Genomic DNA, 22,259 nt, shown 5'->3' on the forward strand with positions numbered 1-22,259 from the left:
ACTGTTTATAGTCTGGCTGGGGGTTATTGAAGGTTAAATGTTGAGGTTAAGGGTGTAAGAAAATGATTAATTATGTTGTTTAGTGGCGTGTAAGAATTATTTGGAGTGACAATTTTACAATTTTTATAATGATATTAAAATAAATATAATAAAAAATAATAGAATTTGAAAAAAAAAAAGCACAAACTTCAAATTTCTCTGTCCTAAAATTTAGTGTTCCCCCCTCTCCCTTGTCAGGCTAATTGAATTTAATTTTAATGGTTAAATTAATTTGTGGTTGGAATTTTGATTTGAATTCTAAATGAAATTTAAATTATAAAAAAAAAAAAAAAAAACAAGCAAAAGCAAATAGGAAGACTTTCTAATTTGCTATATTAAAAAATAATCTTCAAATTTGTTTATAAAAATTAATGCTCAAGCAAGAGACAAACATATCAGTTTAGTCTGCCGCAAATAAATCTGGATTGTCATTCCCTTTTTTGAAGATGACGATGAACACTCCATTTGTCTAAGCTCCTTGTTGATGCCATGATGATGGCAGTTGGAATCCAGCTTCACACAGGATTTAAAGAACAAAACTTCAAACATTTTTGCTACAAAATTTGAATCTAAATAACCAGGTAATTCAAGAACCAACCCTTCTTGGTTTACTGGAGGGTGGGATTCTGAATTAAAAGGAAAATTTCTTTTAATTTCATAGGTATTCTAAACACGAATTCAGTTTTTTGACATAATATTTTATTTTAAATATAAAAATTATAATAGATCATCAATTAAATTCAAATAACACATGATTTGATTCCCATCATACCACAAGTATTAAACTTTTTCTCTGTTCTAAAAAATCTTCCGAACAAGATTAAAGAGGGTTAAATGCTAACCCCTTTAACACTGAACCAAATACATTACTAATGTCAAGACTTGAGTATTTTTACTGTTGTCCTCGAAAGCTGAAATGGGTTAAAGAATTTGGAACCCAAGTTCACCATTTCCTTGAACTCCTGCGTGAAAATTATAAATCTGCTGTATATATCCATCCATGGCATACATACATAGTAACCTTTACTACTTGATCTTACCTTCTAAGGGTTCTTTCTACGTTCACCAACGGACATGTAACTAGAAGGCGGCGGCGGCGCTCCTGAAAATGTGAGATTTCACGAAATTTTAACCGCAGCCTGCTAGCACAAAATTAGATGTTCGGATTGGTCTATTCATTTCTTTGGTATGGGCTTTCATCCATCTAGGCCTGTAGTTTTTAGTTCAACTAGTGTGGGCCATGGTCCGTGGGCCTGTATTGATTGGATCATTCATTTTGGAAGGAAAAAAAAAAACAGTATTCCCGCCCTTTTGTAACCTCTTTGTTCTTTTAGTAAAAAAAGAAAAAGAAAAAAAACCTCCCTCCCTTTCTCCCTACAATATCCAAAATTTGCCAGACCTATACACAAAATGGGGTGGGTCTAATTTACATTTCAATACCATAATTAAATTCTAATAAATAGTGTTTTCGAGATTTGAGAAATTGGTTGGGATTTCGGAGGGCTCATTTAGAAGTCATGCAAGAAGAGCAACAGGATACTGTTTCTTAAAAAATGAGCCGAAAGAGTTGGCATCTTGCTCAATCATTCAGGAACGGTACTCAACTGGAAGCCAATAATTTTCGTCGGGAACAATGAGCGAAAAGAGATGCGGGAGATGTTATGCTAATGCTTATACTATAATGGGAATTTGCAATGTTTGTCTCTGTTTTTTTTAAAAAAAAAATTAATAAAAATGTGAAGGTTATTTGATTTGTTTTTCTCATAATAATTATAGTACTCTGTATTTCCATGAATAAGTTGATTGTTTTGTATGAAGAGGATTTGGAATGTTTGTAGTTAGTTTTCTACGGGGTTACAGGGGTTTTTCTCCTCTGATCAGGAACTCACCATTCATTATCTTGACAAGAAAGTCAGGGATGAACTAGTCTCCTGCACTTCACTTCACTTATGCTGTCAAAGATTTTAATCTTTATAATAAACATCCCTAGGAGATCTGGCCCATGTAGTTTGGTGGAAACAGTGTGGTTTCTGAATTAGATAAGTTTTCTTTACACGACTGAAGAAGAGGAGTGGTAAGGATTGTAGAATTTCTAGGTGGTGGAACTTGACACGGAGAGGGGGCTGGTGACCTGATTAAAAGCGCTGATACGGAATTGCCAATTGGGTTGGAGAACAAGAAATCCCCTCACTGTGGGAAGTGGATGATGTATGAGTTTAGTCTTCTTGGACATTCAACAGATTATGCTTTGAGACATTAAGAGTGAAGGACAGGGATAAGAAATCGTCAGAATCTGAGCCAGTAGCTGTTCTAACAAAACAGAACAATGAGAAGAGAATCAGAAGCAATTGCTAGTGGAAAAAAATTCAAGATTAAAGAAGCCTGAACCTTGTTCCGATGACGCCCCTGAATTTGAGGTTGCAAAATCTCATTGGGCCAACTCTGAATTACTAGTTTCAGATCCTCCTATTATAAAATTGACTAGAGATGATGTGGCTGATGAGATTTTGGGGTGCTTGGAGGGATCTAACAAGGCAACCATGACTGAAAAGGATGGAATTCTCTCTTATGCAGGTGATGACTTCTCTGGTGTTGATGAGTTTGCTGACTGCTTAAAATAGGTAAGCAGTCACTGCTGCCAGTCGTACCAGGTACTGACTGCGAGGAGACCAGACGGCGGATCAATTGTAAGGAGCAGCACGTGATTGACAAAGTTATAGCAATAATAACACTATCACAGAGTGGTATCGGTGAGTTTTTCTGATTTAATGCATGAGATAGAAGAGGTTGTAACAGGTTCGGTTCACTTGAAGAGTTCTTGAGCATAGCTGATGAGGAGGCGGGATGGTTTGATCATGGACTTCCGCTGGCTGAAATATTTCCTCCGCCACTAGCTGGTATGTCGAAGAGCAGCTCACTTGAAGGAAAACTTATTGAATAGGCCAATGTTTTATGGAGATGATGAGTGATACTTTTTAGCGTGATAGGGTTACGAGGCAGAATCATAGAATGCACTTCATTATTAGTAAGTAGTTATTTACAGCTCGTTTTCTGTAGAAAAAGTTTGCTAGTCATCAGTCAACTTGTCGCCCCCAGTAATGTCATGTGAAGTATTCCAGTAAAACTATGCTTGCAGACCACCATATATTGTACTGTACATGACCAAACCCTAACAAAAAAAAAAGATGTACAACAATTTTATAAGAGCTGAGACAGGCTTGAAATTTTCAGTGTGTGGATCACACTAGACTCAGAGAGTTAAAGTTCTGTACCCATAATAAAAAAGAATAAAATTCCATCCTACGGGAAGCTGGGAAGGCACACTTCTTGATGAATCTTCAAGAAGAAAACACGTAAAAATTATCAAATCCAAACCGATCTCAAGAAAACTTGTGGTTGAAGTTTGATTTATACAAGCAATGCAATCGGATAAGCACAAGAAAAAAGGCTTGCTTATCTCCTCTAATCAGGGAAAATATTTTAAGCTTGTGAAGTAATTCACTCCGCAAGTATGATTTTAAGAGTGCCAAATGGAGAGCCCTACATTAGCAAATTAACCCAGCTAATTCTTGAAAAATAAAAAAATATATATGTGATTTTCTAAGCTTCCGAACCCGAATGATTAAATGGGAGGGAACTTGCAATGACGCATCATGTGTGCCAAGTGCCAAAACATCCATTGCTAGAAAGGGATATCACCATGGCATTTTACAAAACCTTCCCTGGCTTTGACAATGATGAAGCATAAACTGGTTCATCATCATCTTTACTTAATAGTGCACAACCTCAGGGCAAGCCTGCTTCATGGGAGATTTTTCAACTGCGGTTCAATTTACAACCCCATCCAACAGAACACTGAAGAATCCCCGCATAACAAAAAACAAAACTTCATGAAACAAAAGCCAGCTACCGCCACTTTCGGCAATTGCCACACCTCCAGCTGCTGCTGCCTTCAACAGGTGAAGACTCCACCCAAGGAGAACAATAGCGGTGTAACATTAAGCCACATACATCACAAGAAAGATCAGGAGATGGTACCGAGTCCAAACACATCTTACATGGCTTTGTGTTAGGAGCAGATTCCAAAGACACATCGCATGAAGTACCCGGTGTATGTTGCTTCTGGAACTCGTCCTCTGAAGCTGCATGAAACTGATTTTCATTGTTTCCCAAAACATTCCCAGTGGCATCAAACCCATCCAATTGGCCACCATCATCAGTTGCCAGCAACTCTGTAAACGAGAAATATGTCTGTGGCTCAAACGCCATATCCTCATAGTTTACATCTTCATAATCAAACACCATATCACCGTCAAGGCCATTGCCGGAAACATCCCATTCAGCACAAGACATCTCTTTGTTCACATTGTTGTTTGTTTCAAGAAACATGGATGAATCAGTAGGGTAAAGATTAGACACAGAAATATCTTCAGCATCTCCTTGACGCTTCCCTTGTCTTCTGACTGGAAGCTTCTGCGGCCCTTGTCCAGCAATGTTCCATTCAAAATCCACTCTAGAATTCTGCTCTGTAATTTGCTCAACTCTTGAAAGAGAGAAAAGAAGAGGATCATCATCCTGTACGTAAACATTCTCCACAGGAAACATTGGAGTAGTTGGCTCACAGTCTCTGGATTCAACAATAGTTCCAGAGTCAGCTCCTATTCCTTGCTCCCATGCTCTCTTTCGCAGCTTCAGAACCTCTGGCTTCTCATCTCCATAACCATCCCTGTAAGGACAATTTGGTGATTTTATCCTCCGACATTTGCAACACTTGAAGCCTATAACATCAGAGAGTTTTGACTCTTCAAGTTCAACAGCTTCGGCATGAAACCAATCTGCAAAAGAACAAAACAAACATGTTTCATATAACAGAAACGAGCTACATTTTCTACTTAAGAGGAATGGCACCTATAATGAGCATAAGGCTTACTTGCACAAGTCTCGCAGTGGATATACATCAGATCACAGTTATATTCCTTTCTGCATAGATTACACTCTGGCATTAACCGTTTTCCATTTGGACTGCCCCTTGATAGAATGTTTTTATACCTGAAATCAATGCCTGTATCCTCATTGTTCTTCTTCCTCCATATGATGCCCCAATTACGTGATCTACTTTCAGTTTTTGTTGCCTTCCTGGATGAGGAAATAGCTTCTTTCACTTCAGAGCCACTAACCTGGGTCCTACTTTTGGTTTTTGTTGCCTTACTAGAAGTAGAGGTAGCTTGTTTCACTTCAGAACAACTCTCCTGGGTTCTGACAGACATAAATGGTTGATTATGAACTTTAATCCTGGTGCTTTTCATGACTGTCACTGCATTATGATGTTCTTGCCATTGCAAGGGCAAGGGGCTGGTTAGAGATTCATTCCTCTTTTCATCATAAATAACAGCTCTGGCACTGTAGCATCGCTTGCAAATGATTGAAAACTGAGCTTCCTCGTTTGTATAAATTCTTGAACTTACAGTACAGGCTTGATGACAGTAACCTAACCACAATATAACCCAAAAATGGAATCGTTAGTGTGATATTCAAAACAATCATACTCTTTCAACTGCTTATATAAAGGAAAAACAAAAGAGCTAAAAGGCAGCTTAAAGTCCCCAACAACGCACAGCATGTTTGTCAGTTTATAAACTATACAAGAAAAATTTCAAAAAAAAAAATAAGTTCATGTTTTGTTTTGTCAGTTAAGAATATCAACTTAGTTATAATCATACCTTGGCAAGAACTGCATGTGACCGTATCCCTGAAAATCACACCATCAAAAAGAATAATAAGCAGTGAGCTTTTTCTCCCAGTATGACAATTGCAGTGAATTTAAAAACAAAATCAGAATTAAGTACAGAATATTACCTAATTAAAACATCATATTGACATGAAGCACAAGAGCAACTGTCCAACTTATCTCTCTTAGAGGCAAGATATGAAAATATATTCCTGCGAGAATCTTTCAATTGTCTTCTTTGCAACACAGATAACTCATTTGAAGGCTTCTTGGCTGAAGGTGGAACGACTTTATCTAAGCTTTCTTCAAACTCTTTGATCAAATATAAAGGAACGTGCATTTCAGAAAACCAGTACTTGTCCTTTCCATTTTCACTTTGCTCGATTTCAATTATATTCTTCATGATGCGGGAAGGAAGATGCTTTTGGTTCCCAAAAGCAATTCCATACCTAGTCTTCTTTTCTTCAATTTTCTTATCACAGATGACAGCATTTCTAAAAACAGATGACTCGGTCTCCGAACCTTTTCCATCCTGGAGGTTCTGCTCTGGACGAACAAGATCACTCCATCTAACATGAAAGTCTAGGTATCTGACCTGATGAAAATTCCAATAGCATTTTCACAAGTTAGACAACCACAAACTATCACAGACAAATTGATGTTAGGCTTATAGACAGATCATACCAAACAAAAGAAGAAGCAAGAAACAGAATATCATATCAAACCTGAAGTGCAAGTTGTGATGCATTATTACTCCTTTCAACTGCAGCTCTCCAAACCAACTGTCTGCTTCTATTAGGAATCTCCAAATCATCAGTGTAATGGATCCCAGAAATCTTTCTCGAGCCACCTATGACCAAAAAAAATTACAAAATTACTATTAACTCCGTTTAAAACAATTACTAAATGCAACTAGCGTACAGCTGGATATTTCAATAATATGTATATGCAAACAGGAAAACAAGTATGGTTGAATTATTTATTTATTTATTAGTAAAGGGGAACACATAATGATGAAAAGAATACCTTGCCTAGCTGCCCTTCTAACCATTGACTGAGGCAAGATTGCTTTATTAAAAACAAGTTTTAATAGCTTCCCTCCTCGCCACCAGACAAAACTTTTGTCATGGCAACCATCTGCTGTAGCATCAGTCACCCCAGAATGTTTCTTATGTCGTTTCCCATTCACTCTTCGTCGGTGAGCAGTTCCAATACTGATTGCAGAACTTTGGGTCATCAGAGATTCAACCAACCAATCATCCATTGCCTTGACCCAGTCCCCAGAAAGAGCAACAAGACGGGTGTTTTCCTCAAGCTGAAAATAAACACCAGGGGATAACATAAACCAAGGTGAGTCTGACATACATTATGATAAATAAAAAAGGCATTTTGCACACATAAAGGGGGACTCAAGAAATGAACAGCTGTCCCATGCTTAACTAGGCTGAAAACAGGGACGGCTTAGTGACCACACATCAATTGAAGACTTACTTCAAGCAAAGGCTGTTTTATTGCGCTATAAGTTGAAGCATCTTCTACTTGTCTACGCCACAGTTTTCGGTGACTTGCACTCAGAAAGGGACCAGTTGTAAGACCACATAAAACCTCCCCCATGTATAGAATGTATGTTGATATGCTAGAAAGACTTCCCTCTCCATTCAAAATTGGGCGAAGTCCACTGATCACCTTCAAGGCACCTTTAGTAGCAGTCAAGGCAGCTGAGTTTAACATGCATCCCCTTCGATTGCTGGAGGGCAGCTTGCAAGAATAACACCAACCACACCTCTCTCTTGGCACTTCCACAAGCTTTCTTTCAGAACTTGGCCAGAAAAAACGAGAGGCTGCTGTTGAAAAAGCTTTTGCTTGCAATAAAATGTCAGTAACAACTTTCCTTCCATTGCCTGATTTATGAGTCTCTGTGCGGCTTTCCTCAGATGAAAGAAGATTGAGATTAACAGCAGCGGAGGCTGCAAAATCTCCATGCATGTAGTGATTTATGTATGCATGTGGTTTGAAAAAAGTTCCCACATAAGAACAATTGTTTGTTGAATTTCGAACCCTTTGAATGCCTTGATGATTCCCTTCCTTGTTTTGAGAAAACACAGAAGCTGGTAAACAAGTACCATTTCCATTCTCAATACGACTGCCAACACTGTTTGCTGATGTGCAAGTGGCAAGTTCCATTGCACTTGATCTGTGAACCAGGCTTTGCTGGGTTACATCAGATGGATCAGCTAACTGGTTAACTGATTCAGTAGACTCCAGTTTAATCTGCTCATGCGGCTTCATTCTCATAAGATGGAAATATCCTGTTCTCGACACATCACCATCGCTCACAATGTACTGAGGACCAGCTTGAATTGCTGCATCAAGAGAGGTTTCAAGACTTGGAATTGCTACAATATCTGTATTGCTTCCATTTACACTAACTGCATTCTCAGCCACAACATTGTCTACAACTTTACAGCTTTCCTCACGAGGAAGAGATAGAGCAGAAAGTTTTGCATCTTCCTCAACAGATGCAATATTGAAACCTCTTCCTGTTGTTTCCAACAGTGAGAATGCACTTTGTGGCATGTTCCAGTGTTGTGCAATTGCCTTGCAAATCTCTAAGTATAGTGATCTATGTTGCATGGATTCAGAAAGTGCTTGCAGGACCTTGTGGATGTCCATCTGATTGTAGTATCTGAAACACGGTTCTCCACTTGTAGACTCTTTCAGCCTGGGGAAAAAAAAACAAGAGGAAAGATATGAACAGGAAATCAATAAACTTGAGAAGCATTTTAAAAGACAGATACTCACAGTAATAAAACAGAACCTAAGAACAATTTCGACCACTTAAAAGACACTTGTTTTGCAAACAAAGTGAAGCTTCATGGTGCATTCCATATAATTGGAAAGAAATAAACAGAGGCAGCTAATACATACACAAGTAAGTGATCACAAGTACCCAAGAAGACTTGCTCATACAAATCAATTCCAAATACTTCTGCTCCTCTAAGTGATGTTCCCATTGTAATAGTAGGTCCCAGCTTGTTGATGGTGCACTCCGGACAATACCATGGGCCATCAGGTATATACATTTTGACGACGCCTATACATCTTGAATGATATGATGAAGGGCACCCATCACAGCAAAGTAAGGTTCCATCCAAGCCACAAAGGCGGCATTCATCCCCATTCCCATCTACATCAGCATCAGATACATTCCCATCCCTTTCAGCACCTTTGGAGGCCAGGTACATTGAATTACTGAAAGACTTGCTGCCTTGGCTTTCAGCAATGATATTCATGGCCTCCCTATCCTTGCAAGCTGAAGTCTTGGAATATCTGGGATGAACCCTTCTTGGTCCATGTCCATTATCAGGAAGATTGGTTGTAACAGTATCTGGATCTATACCAAATTCTGACTCTTCACGTACATCAACTTCAGCTCTTACATCTGCAGAGTCCAAAACATCATCACATAGGATTTGCAGAATCATCAGCTTCCTACCCACTGGCAAGGAATAATACTCCCTTTTCCAAAGATTATCATAAAATCCTTTCCACTCAGATCCCTTCACATATCCCATTATTGTAAAGTAATGGACCAAATAAACAGTCCAAGTAAGTGAATCAAGAAAGCGCCAATCCACGCTCCTGCATACCAGAAGTGAAACATAATTCTATAAATCAATGTTGAGTAGAAAACCAAAGACGACATCACTTACAAAAACGGTCATACACAGGAAGGGGAATTAAGAATACATGACAGAATTGCCTAAGAATACATGCAAGAGCAATACCCCATCAAAACATCTCTTTTAATGACAGAAAGAAAGCAAACTCCCGTTCCACTGGAAGAATACCAAATTTATTATCTAGTAATTTAGTTGTCCCCCTGAGTGATTAAAATCTTTCAGAGATTGTGGAATCTAGGAAATATTACAAAATTGCCATAAAATCCCCAGTCATTTAAGTTCTCTAATATGCAAATTAAGTATCAATATTTCTATATATACCTCAAGCATTTCGATGCAAGCTCAGAACCATCTGAAGAGAGTGCTTCAAGATGACGTCTCAATGCCCGCATCAAAGCAACATGAATGGCATCCAACAACGTGTTCTGAGCAGGGCAATTTACCGCCCCCACTAAATCATCCAGTGTGAATGGGCTCAAGAAAAGACGGATATTAAATGACCTCAAAAACGTGTACACTGAAAAGAGATGTGAGACATACTCGTCTGGCACACCTATACTCCCTGACGATGAAGGCAACTGAGGTGGTGGAATAACTGGAGTCTCCACTTCCATTCCCAAATCCCCATCCCGCACACACTCACATGAATCACTCGAGGAGTCTGCATCATCCTCAACTTGAACCCCACCATTCTCAACCATCAACGCAACACTCACCAATGGTTCAACCTTAATCACCTCCGTTTTCAAATCCACCACATCCTTCTCCGCTTCCTTCTTCCTCTTCTCACTCTTTTGCAAAACAAATTCATCTAGCTTGACCCTCCTAAAAAACAATTCATCATCAAAATCATCATCCCCTAACAATATCTGACGCAACTCACCACTCTCCAAATCCTCACAGTCCCCATCCTCATAATCCACCCTATACAACCCAGTATCATAATTCACTATCTTCCCCAAAAAAATCCCACTGTCAAACTCTTTCAACACATACCTACCCACTAATGGCTTCCATCTAAAATCCAAAGCTTGCTTTTTCAAAGCATTAGCTATTGATTTCATCTCTTCACTTTCTTCCTCGTTTGGCTTCCGCTTTCTCGGTCTACCTCTACCCCTTTTCTTCACCTCCATAGACTCCATTATAGAATCAAAGTCGGATCTAACCAAACCCTAAATCCACTTCAAAATCCCTGAAAATTCAAAGTAAATATCACTGGATCACAGATTTGAAAGAAAAGAAAAACCTTCAATATAATACTCGACTCTGTCTCCTCGTGGATCTAAATTTCATCCAGATCCCTGCAAAAAAAATCAGAAATCAAGAATTAGAAGATAAATTTGATGCTCGTGTGTGTGTCTTTGCATCTGCGGAGAGAGTGAGGTTTACCTTTTTAGGTTTTGGTGGTCACCATTGAAGGCGATTCCGAGGAATTTTCGAGAGAGAGAGAGAGGGGTGCCCTAATAAGAGAGAAGGACGGCATCCCTCTGCTACGAAATAGTGACTAATAAAAAAGGCCCATATCGGGTTACGTGTGTGACTCAAATCTGAGTGTAACTCGTCTGAGTTGTTTTGCACTCGGGTTTTCCTTTTATATTGTTTACGTGTTGACGTGGATTTGTTTTCCTTTTTGTAAATTAGAGAATTTGAGGGAAAGGGATTGGTATGGTGTAGGTGGCCTTCTGGAAAAAGTGTACACCCTCGCTCTTGTTTTTCTGGTACGTTTTTATAGTTTGACTTTTTTTTGTAATGATACCATGGGAATTTCTACTAGTTGACTAAAGGATAATATCGAAGAAAACGTAAGTGGTGATATATAATTAATTTTCTTTAAATTATTGGATCAATGATACTCAATGATGTGTAAATTTAACAAAATAATAATTAGTGATTTAGTATTTATGTTTATAAGATATCTAATCATGTAAAATTGCAATCTTGCATGTCTGAGAACTTCAATAATTTTGTATATATTTTTTAAATATTATTGTTGAATTTATATGAATAAAATAAGTAATTTTATTATTTTACAATTAACCATCATAAAATATTTATTAAAACCATGACTTCTTATCCTTTATAATAAAATAAATGATAAATAAATAATCATATCAAGTATTTATTCTTAACTTTAAAAGATTTTTTAGCAATTCATGTTATAAGGTATTTTCATATGGGTTTTCGTATATCATGACTGAGCGGGCCCATTAGTTGAATCATACCATGACTCGCAACAAAGGTCAAAACAATCACACGAGAACTTTGTACGCGCACCTGTAGACAATACTGTCCTGCCAGTTAAAATGCTCAAGCCACCATCCATCTGAATATTTGCTTGTGAATTGTAAATTTAAAACAAGCGAGAATTTTAGAATCCACTCGTTAAGATGAGTTGACGCGGAGTTTTGTCCGATTCAGTTACTTAAAAGATCAAATTAAGGTACAAGCACTTGTGTTTTTATTCACTTACCTCAAAAGGCTCGAACGAGACATAAAAATTGCGTGGGTTGGCGGGAACATCTTCCACGTAATGACACTACCGCCAGGATTTTTAAATATGATTGGAAAAAATGGTGGTACCGAGGATGCCATCCAAACGATTTTTCAAAAAACAAATTGAATTTAAAAATATATATTTTTAGATTATTTTAATATATTAGTAATAAAAAATTTTAAAAACATAAAAAATATATTATTTTGATATATTTTTAAATAAAAAAATCTTTAAAAAATAAGTATTATCATACTATTTAACATATATATATATATATATATGATACTCAATTGAAGATTAATCTGATCTAATTCTTAGATGATAAATCATATAAGATTGATTTACAAATTGATATTATAATTAAAAAAAATATTTTAATAAAAAATAAATTTAATAGACCATTTAACCTTGCCAGGTTTTATAACTTTGAGTGTCATATTTATTTATTTTTTGGATTCTAGAAAACACCATCCCTGAAAAATATATTTTGTAAGTTCAGGTGAGTGAATAAAATCCTGGTTGTTCTAGATTCTTATAAAAAATATACATCCTAACTCGAACTTGAACTCAAAATTTATTATATAGATCTCAAACCCTTTAACAACACAAAACACTTGAAAACTTTGATTGTCATAGCTAATGATGAAAATCGTGAACATGGTCAGAATTTTTATTTGACAGTGTATTAATCACTTGCTATACACACAGTAAATGTGATTATGTTAGTGTAGTGTTAAAGTTACTGGCAATATTATTCAAGCAATGAAATTTAAATTAACCTGCCCAATACACAATTTTTATGGTAATCGGTAAGGATTACTGAATCATATTTTTTGGATTTAAATTGAGCCCCTTTTTTATTGAATTCCAGGCAAGTCAGATGCATCTGAGCAGATGTTATGTGACAGTTTTTGTTTTCATGGTCTCTCGATTAATTAAAATTTAACTGTTAAAAATAATAAATAAATAAATAATCTTCAATCAACATCCAAAAAGCAGGGTGTGTATACCATCCATGACAATGTGGTATTTTTTAGATTAACTCGGGTGTTCAAAAGAGCTTGTGCGTCTTTAATTAATTCTATAAATCCTGAAATTAATGATTATATAAGCTTTTGATAGTCTTAAGAGGACTCAAACTCATGGTCATCAACAAACAAATTTAAAATCTGACCAGTTAAACTATTTCTAGAGGTTGACAACGTGGTTTTATTTCATAAATTGTTAATGATATAAATTTTCTCTTGTAAAAATATTTTTTTTATAAAACTTGTATCAGCTCTGCATAACTTGAGATTTGGATGAATTCAAGTTAAAAAAAAAAAAAACTCGAATGATTATCAACCTCATCAACTAACCCTTCGAATTTTTTTAAATTTATTTTAAAATAATATTATTTTGATTTATTTATTAAAAAAGTTTGGAACTGATCATCTTAACTCGTTACCTGAGTATTATCTCATATTACTCCTGAATGTGTGTTCCATGATCAGTTTACTGTTTATATTTCTATCCTCGAGTGTTTTTATGGAAACTCATGGATCGATGTGGTATGAAAATTGTTCAAATGGATATGTCGCAATTGCTGGGCAACCAGTGAGTGTTCGATCGATTTCCTTGTACTGTATGTTTTTTCGTCTCGTTTTCCAGACAAGACGTGTAAGATGCTTGCATGCATGCGGAGGGAGGTGGTATTGAGCTTCGTGTATTGTGTGATTTTTTACTTGCCTTGACAGACATTTTACTCGGCAAACACCGCATCGAACATGATAAAGAAATGTTGGTTATCATGCCAGACAATTTTATTGCGAGTAAAATTAGGTCTCCCTTGGCCCCTCCGAGGTTACACCTTTGCAAATATTATATTTTATTCTATATCTCTAATTTACGACAACAGCACTTGCTTTTCATGTTATCGCCAGGGATGAATTTAGAATTTCAAGAATAAGAAAAATAATGGTAAGACGTGTTTGTAATCAAAATAAACTAATGATGGGTGTATAACAATTAATAATTTTACCTCGATGCGATATGCATGTTCCCAGCAAAATATATCTTGGATTCGAGGATTGATTTTAAGAACTTTAATGCTTCTTGTACTAATGGTGACAAATTTGATCCAACTTATCTTAATCTATAAATTTAAGTTGTTATGTAAAATTTAAATATATGATTTATTTTATTTTTTAACATATATTTTATTATATTAAAATTTTTTAAACTTGAAACTTACACGAGTTTATTATTACTTTATACTTAATTTTATCAAATATAATGTGAATGGTGTGATTCAAGCATGTAACATTTTGATCAACAAGATTATAATATTATATCATTTTTAAAAATTTAAATTGCTAAATAAAATTATAATATATTATTTATATTATTTTATTACATCAATAACATTTAGTGGTCGCTTGTCCATACAATTTTGTTGTGTTTTAAGTAAAAAAGAAAAAAAAACTAATGCTTTTTAGCTTGAAACTAGACTTGTTACCCCCGCTTCACCGCAGACGGAGCATGTTTTATTTTTTAACGTAAAAAAATGTTACAAAAAAAAAACCAATTTCAGAGTCATTGGTTTAAGTGGTAATCTAAACAATGTGAAAAAAAACAACAATAATAATAAATAAAATAACAACAAATAAAAAAAAGGTGAAAGTAACAAACCCGAGTCTATTTGGATTATCAAACAACTTAATGTTAGTACAATAAAAAGGCAACCGTAAAAAATAACAAAGCAAATTTAAAAAAGAAAAAAAACATAAACTTTTAAAGAAAGAAGAAAAACAACCAAGCAAACTCATATGAACCTCTTAAACCCGATGTCATCTTAAAAACTTATAACTCGTTAAATCCTATGCATGATTTTAATCAAGAGGTTTAACTCTTGATCAATTTAATCTCCAACGATGAAATCATTGAAAATATTAAAAAAATAACTTCAGAAAGCAAAAACAAATAGCAGAAAAAAAGAATAAGGATAAAGTTTGAGAGAGAAAAAAACCCAATGAGGATAAAAATTTTAAAAATGAACAATTTTTAAAATGATTTCACAAAAAAAAAATACCAATTTAAAAAATTGTGACAAAATTCATAACATGAAACAATTATAGGAGGTGAAATTAAAAAAATATTTATAATTTGATATATTGTTTATAGATTAAAAAAAGACAAGAAATGAAATTTTAAAAAAAAACTATAAATGACCAACTTAATAAAATCAAACAACACAAAAAAAATAATAAAAAAATAAAAAAATATCAATTTTTTTTAAAAAAACCAAGTAAACTCAAACAAACCTATCAAATCAGGTATAATTTCTAAAACCTCCAATTTATAAAATCCCGAACTTTGGTTCAACCAAGAAATTTAACTAATATAAAAATTATAAAAACACCCTTACAAGAGAGTTTTATTTTTTCTATCTTCGAGGGCGTCAAAGTATTTACAATAATTATACACAAGACAGGAAAGTACCTAAACACCTCTGAGCCTAAAGTATAAGGATTTTCTAATCAAAGGCTATAGTAGTGATTTTATTATGCATAGAAAAGAAAAATGACAAATTTAGCCCCACATAATATGTTAAAAACAACCGTATCAAGGTGAAAATATATTTTTGCCCCCAATGCCCAAGCCAATGGGTTTTTATTGCAAGGTTAATTTCGTACCCTCACTGTTACAATGAATAATCACCTGTATCTCAGAGCACAATAAAACATCCAGGAGAATTAATGTTAACATCAAGTGCTCGCTTGTCCATGCATCTTGCTGTGTTTTAAGTAAAAAAAAATTATCTTTTTATGCTTTTTAGCTTGAAATGTAGTTTTACCCGCGCAGACAAACAGGTTCTCGAAGTGCCGCACCTTGAGTTTGGATACTTCAGGCATATTTAAAAGTATAGTTATAATTATTTTTTAAAGTGTTTTTTTATTTGAAAATATATTAAAATAATATATATTTTTTATTTTTTATTTATTAAAAATTATTTTTAATAATAGTGTATTAAAATGATTTGAAAACACTAAAAAATATTAATTAAAAACAAAAAAATTAAAAAATTAAAACTTTGTAAAAATATATTTAAAATATAAAAATAAATCATACCAGAAAAATGTCAGATGAGAGTTTTTTTAAAAAAAATGTTCGGATCCAGGCGTTGATGGAAAGTCTGATTGACCCTCTGGAAAAAAAAAATACCATTCAATTTAGTTGACTGTCACCATCCAGGTTACCAGTATACGTTATTTTCAAGTTTTCCAAATGTTTTATTTACACACACCAGTCACGAAGTATAAACATCAACTGGGTTAACGAGGCGCATTTCTTACGTGAAGATTATTATTCTGTAACTTAAAACCCATGGGTTTTTATTATTATTATTATTACAGAGGCAAGTGCTATTTACGCGCACACAAATCAATGCGGATGCCACTGTATTGCATTGTGTATTTGTCAAAAATTCATTTTAATCCTTGATTTCTTTTTTAGTGTTCTAGTTGTAATTGTAAGTCAATTGATTGTGATTTCTTAGAAAAATATGAGGTTTAAAGAAGTGGGACTGGAATGAAAAATTGTTTTATTTGACAAAAAGAGTTAATATTAAGTGTTTTTTTCCTTGAAAGTCTTTGAAAAAACAAATTTGAGCTCAGTTTGATTTTGATTTTCATGGTGTTTTTATTTGGTTTTTTGAGGTCATTGATTATGGTTGGAATTTGAACAGCATCAAACGAGGCGTTCTCTAAAACTTTTTTCTCGAAACATTTGGGGTGACATGCCCCAGATGCAACAAAAAAAAAGACTCGGTCACGCGGGCCTTAAAGAAATGGGTCAAACAGACCAGGTCCGGTGGCACATCACCTTTTTTTTTTTTTTTACTTTAAACAAATTTTTACTTTATTTGTATTTAAAGTAATACCCTTTCTCTTTTTTAATTTGTTCATGAAACCTCTTCTAAATGATGATTATTTCTTGCTAATGTATTTAATTTAAAAAAAGGTTTTTCTTGTTCATATATATTTTTTTATTTTTTGTACATAAGAAATTTGTTTTGGAAAGGAAAAAAAAATTATTTGCAGATAATATTTATAATATGTGTAGGCTTGCATGATATTTTTTTGCATTTCATTTTATTCAATCAATTAACAGGTGTCTGTTTCTATTACCACTTGATTAAATAAAAAAATTATTTCAATAAACAAATGTAGCAAACATAACAGGATAAATATCTCGTCTTGCGATATTAAATATCTTAATCCAGTATCTCTTGATTTTTTTATTTTTATCTTTAGTTATCATTTATCTTTTTTTCATACATTAGCACACACGATCCTCGATTTATTTGATTATATATATGCATAAATTTTTTAATTTTCACTTGAAATTGTTTTAATTACGAAAACATAATGAAAAACCTTGCATATAAATTTTTTGGTTGAACAAAATATATAACCCGCAACGAAGTACGAGTCAAGTATCCAGTAACAATATAGACATTGCACAACATTTTACCACACAATCATTGTTGTCATGGCATGATCTTATTTATGAAGTGTTGATTTCTTTCATCCTCTTCATAATCATTTATCGATCAATGATTATTTCTCAATCAATGATTATTGATATTGAATAACTCTTTATCATTATTATTAAACCGATATAACGAGTTAATTAAGTAACTCATTGAATTAAGATCTAACTCAAGTCAAGTTTCAAATTAAAATGGATGAGGGTTGACTTGATCATAATCAACTGATTTAGCAAGTCAATTCGAGATCCGATCAAAATTTAATTTAATTTTTTTAAAAATTCAAAATAACATTATTTTATTATTATTTTTAAAAAAATATTAAAATAATATTAGTTTAAATTACCTCAGTTAAATCTAAACTACCCACTCCACGTTTGACCCAATCCTTGCCAGGCAATAGCTTTCTCACCACGAGTGGGGGCCCATTGCAACATAGCAAGAACAGAAATGCGTATGCGTGCCCGCAGACAGCATAATCTCGCCTCCGAGTTACCCTGGGCCAGCGCCTCCGTCAAAATTCAAACAATTGTTACATCATTTTATAAATATTTTCTCGTAAATTACAAATATGGGAGAATTAAAACCCGCCAGACAACGAGTTGACTCGGAGTTTAGCCCGTTTCCGGTTACGTGCGCACCAATCGAGTCAAAAAGTTGGTGTAGACACGTTTTTGTTTCTATTCACCACTTTAAAGGGCTCAAACGGGACATAAAATTGGGCGAATTGGCGGGAACAACTTCCACTTAACGGAATTACCCGCCAAGATTTTCAAATATAACTGGAAAATAAGTGGATGTGCGTGTAATTGGAAAATAAGTGGATGTCGAACCCATTTTTTTAAAAATCATGTAAAATACTAAGTCTAAGACATGTATGGGTCATCTCATGAGCTATAAAAAGAACTAATATAACTTTTATTAGCGAGCGAGGTTTGGTAATTCTCTATTTCTCTATTATAAATATGTGTATAAAAGGCTTTTTTTTAAAAAGGGATTGTTCTTTCTCTCATATTGTAATTAGAGAATTTCTAGATTTAATTTTTTTTTTGCAAGTATCAAATATTATTCATCAGCTATTTTATTAAAAAAAATTGATAAAATTATTAGAATTAGTAGATGAACAATCTTATCTTAGGTTTTGGATTTGACCTTTCAGACTAGGAGAATAGAATCAAATTATCATATAATAAAAAGAATCATACCAATTGAGGATAGGAAATGTATGATATGAGAATTACCATTTTCTTGAGCATGAAATAAGTTTAAGAGATTTCGTGGACCTTTCCCAGTTGATTATTTAAAAGATTGATTAATAGTTCACAAGCTTTTACGGAACAAGTTTTTTGTGTAGTATAAATAACTTTCCAATATTCAAGCTAGCAAAAACATAAATTTTTTTTTTCAAGTTGCGTTTCTCCTGCCTTGATAATTAACGTAATGGGCACAGCAAAAACAAAATTATGAAAGTCGGATATACCGGTTGGATGAAAAATTTATGAGCTGGAATTGTGATGGATATTATTTTTTAAAATTATTTTTTATTTAGAAATGTATTCAAATAATATTTTTATATATTTTTTAATTTATTTTCGACATCAACACTTCAAAAAAGATATAAAAACACTAAAAAAATAATTTAAAACAAAAAAATTAAATTTTTATGAAAAATCAGGTTGAACTGCAACTCCAAGTTGGCACTTGGTGTTTGTTTGGTATTGTAATAATTGTTATGATTGCAGTTTCAAAAAGTTGATTTAAAAAAAGTTATCAATATTTAAAGAGAGAGTTTTCAACGGGGCTTATATAAAATCATGACGTGTATTAATTAATCAAACACTTTTAAAATTATGTTTTGAATAGAATGCAATTTCAATCGCATCTTAATGTACCACCAAACAACCATTAATAAATAGTAAATGTTAAATATAAAGGTTGAATCAGGATCACCGTGACTTTAGACTCTAACTAAATTTGTTGCACACACTCAATCGCTGACCAAACAATTTTTTTTTACATGAAAGAAAATGATAGGGTAAAAAAATTCCAATACTCGAGTCACTGGTTCAATTAGTAATCTAAATATGAACATATATATATATATATATATGTATAACATCAACAAATAAACTGATAAAAAATATAAAAAAAAGAACAAGACCTTAGTCAATCTGGTTCACCAAATAACTCGGTGTTAAAGGGTGAGACTATAAAAAAAACAATTAAAAAAACCCTATTAAACTAAGTGAGCTTATAGACCCCACGACTATGAGCATAAAATTGATTTAATCTCATAAAAAGAAAAACAAAACAAAAAAGTTCGAAGGATAAAGTTGAAATAAACCAATTTAAAAAATAACAAAAAAGAATGAACCCGTATTAACTTTTGAAATCGACGATCTTGATCATGAATATGAGGCTAAACTCATAAAAGGCAAGCTGTGAAAAATTACAAAACAAGACTAAAAAAAAAACAATGATAAAAAACAAGAAAACAACAATTTTTTTAATGCTCCAAGCAAACCGGAGCGAACCTACCAAACATGATCTATCATCTAAAACTCGCAACTCGTGAAGCCCTGGACTCGGGTTCAATAAAAAAAACTTCAACTCCTGATCAATTTAACATTGAGAGGTGAGCTCGTGAAAGAATATTAATAAAAAAATTACAAATGCACAAAAATAGCAAAAAAAGGAATGAAGATAAAGTTTAATATAAAAAAACTAGAGAGGACGATTTAAAAAAAAATGATCCTAAACAAAAATATAGCAATCAAGAGAACAAATACCAAATTTAAAAGAATAAAAATTACAAGGAGTGGGATTGAAAAAACATTTACAATGTGATAGATTGTTTATGGTTTAAATAGTAGTAAAGGGTGAAATTAATTTTTTTTATGTTATCGATAATTTAAAATTAAAAAATAATAATCAAAATAATGGGACCGAACATGAATGAGAAATAAATTGCAAGGGTTGGTCTAATTTTTTAAGGAACGGGTGAAAAATTTAAGGTGGAGAAAAAAAAAAGAAAAAGAAAAGGAAACTGAAACGACCATCAACCCAATGCTCGAAAGTGTTGAGGGCATGTGTCACCCCATCATGTCAAGGGCACAGAGACCATTCAAACGTGGTGTCTAGAGGCTGGACAACTCCACACACGTTGCTCGAACAGGGTGAGGGTTGTCCACGCACTGGCGCATGTTACGCACATGCTTGAAAGTTTTTTCAATAATGTTTAATATATATCAATTATAATAATGCCCTCAAGCAACATAAAAAATTATAATAAAATTATCGTAAAATTACCAAAAAATCATTGTAAGAAAGTTATGTTGATTTTATCTCAAAGACCGTCAAAGTAATTGCATTTACCATTAAGTAAAAGGAATTGTATTTTTCTTACCCCGAGGTTAAAATAGAACTCTACCATGCAATAAAAAGGAAACGACCAGTCTAGTTTTGTATAATTTATTTAAGACAATCATGTTACAGTGAAAAAAATTTAATAATTTTTTTGTTTAATGACAATTTTATAATTATATTGTTATAATGAATAGTGTTATGAATCATAATAACATAATGTCAAGGATAATTAATTTTTCTTCGATGATACGGCTGAAAACCTAATATTACTATTTCAAGGAGCACTGGGGAGTTCGAGAGAAAGCTTGTGAAATAATGAACTGATGATACTTTAAAGCCTGGATCATCCAACCATACCAATAAAAGTTTTGACATATCTTGTAGCTCGGCGCAATCATTTTCATTTCAACTTGAAGAAGAATGTCCAGCAGACAGAGAATCTAGTTGTGGTTCCTTACCGCTACAGGAGCTCTGTTAGTGATCCGACCTTGATACTACCAGACCTAACCCATCACCAGCTTTAAACCCAATCCTTCAGCATGGACCTAACCGACAAGTCTGACTTGAAACACGAGGTGGTTTGAAATCTACTAAAAGATAGTGTTTTTGAATCTATTTTTAGCTCAGCAAGAGCTAGTCACCTTTTGTTTTTATACTTGCAGTGCATTTTTAAAAATGTTCATGGCTTAAAAGATATTAAATCTGTGTTTTGTTTGTATTTTTTAATGATTTTAATAAGTTGATGTAATGATAAAATATAAATTATTTTAATATATTTTAAAGTGAAATATTTTTAAAAAGTATTATACATTACAACATCAAAACAATTTTGATGCTCTCACTTGATTAAATTTCCTTTTTCAAAAAGGTACCATGCAAAGGTGACTAGCTCTCATTAAAACCTCTAATTTATAATATAAAAAAAATGAAAAACACATAATTTAATGAGAAAACTATAATCTCAAGAAGCCGGCGAGAGGTGGAAACTTTTTTGCTGAGAAAATTTTAGTTTACAGTAACTTTTAGAATAATTATTAATTTCAAGTTAAAATGAGATCAATGCGATCAATTCACTTTTGTTTTTTTTACTTTATTTGTTATGATGCGTGTAATGGTTTTTTTTTTGGAAATACAAAAATAATGCTGAATATACAAGAAGTCAAAATTACGAGTTTCTTGGTCAACGAAAAGAAGTTGGAGTCGCCAGAACTTGGTTTGAAGGACGGTTAACATCAACCAAAAAACTAACATAATCTCAGACAGGGATTGGATCGGCCTTTTATCTGGTAAAGGGACTTAATTGAACATTTTGTAGAAGCGAGGGGGCGAATATGGGTCCTAAGCCCTGAAAGAGGAAAGCACGCACCCCCCCTTAAAGAAAACTAGTTCTTATAAAAGCGGCGGGGCGGGAAACATGAC

The 22,259-nt window shown here is 33.6% G+C and overlaps 1 protein-coding gene across 3 annotated transcripts; it reads right to left on the minus strand.

Annotated features, from left to right (window-relative positions):
- Positions 1-3,399: 3,399 nt before the first annotated feature.
- On the minus strand, positions 3,400-10,996 carry LOC133699760 (DDT domain-containing protein PTM). 3 transcript variants are annotated; one of them, XM_062123193.1, is made up of 10 exons: positions 10,840-10,996; positions 9,772-10,751; positions 8,696-9,409; positions 7,259-8,489; positions 6,794-7,082; positions 6,493-6,617; positions 5,896-6,362; positions 5,760-5,788; positions 4,970-5,527; positions 3,400-4,874 (listed from the first exon to the last, which is right to left on the minus strand). In XM_062123193.1, exons 2-10 carry the CDS (start codon positions 10,590-10,592, stop codon positions 3,946-3,948), a joined length of 5,163 nt encoding a protein of 1,720 aa, XP_061979177.1. In that variant the 5' UTR covers positions 10,593-10,751; positions 10,840-10,996; the 3' UTR covers positions 3,400-3,945. The 3 variants fall into 3 exon arrangements, with proteins under 3 accessions (XP_061979177.1, XP_061979178.1, XP_061979179.1); XM_062123194.1 differs by lacking the exons at positions 3,400-4,874; positions 4,970-5,527; positions 5,760-5,788 and having other exon boundaries at positions 5,892-6,362; XM_062123195.1 differs by lacking the exons at positions 3,400-4,874; positions 4,970-5,527; positions 5,760-5,788 and having other exon boundaries at positions 6,136-6,357.
- Between the last annotated feature and the right edge of the window lie 11,263 nt (positions 10,997-22,259).

Source organism: Populus nigra, chromosome 7, assembly GCF_951802175.1.
Source record: "Populus nigra chromosome 7, ddPopNigr1.1, whole genome shotgun sequence".
NCBI classification, from domain to species: domain Eukaryota; kingdom Viridiplantae; phylum Streptophyta; class Magnoliopsida; order Malpighiales; family Salicaceae; genus Populus; species Populus nigra.

Coding starts and splice junctions, on each gene's coding strand:
- LOC133699760 (XM_062123193.1), bottom strand. CDS start 10,592: ATGGAGTCTATGGAGGTGAAGAAAAGGGGTAGAGGTAGACCGAGAAAG. Junction 8,490..8,695: donor ACTTGTGATCACTTACTTGT/GTATGTATTAGC, acceptor TTTTTTCCCCAG/GCTGAAAGAGTCTACAAGTG. Junction 7,083..7,258: donor TAAAACAGCCTTTGCTTGAA/GTAAGTCTTCAA, acceptor GTTTATTTTCAG/CTTGAGGAAAACACCCGTCT.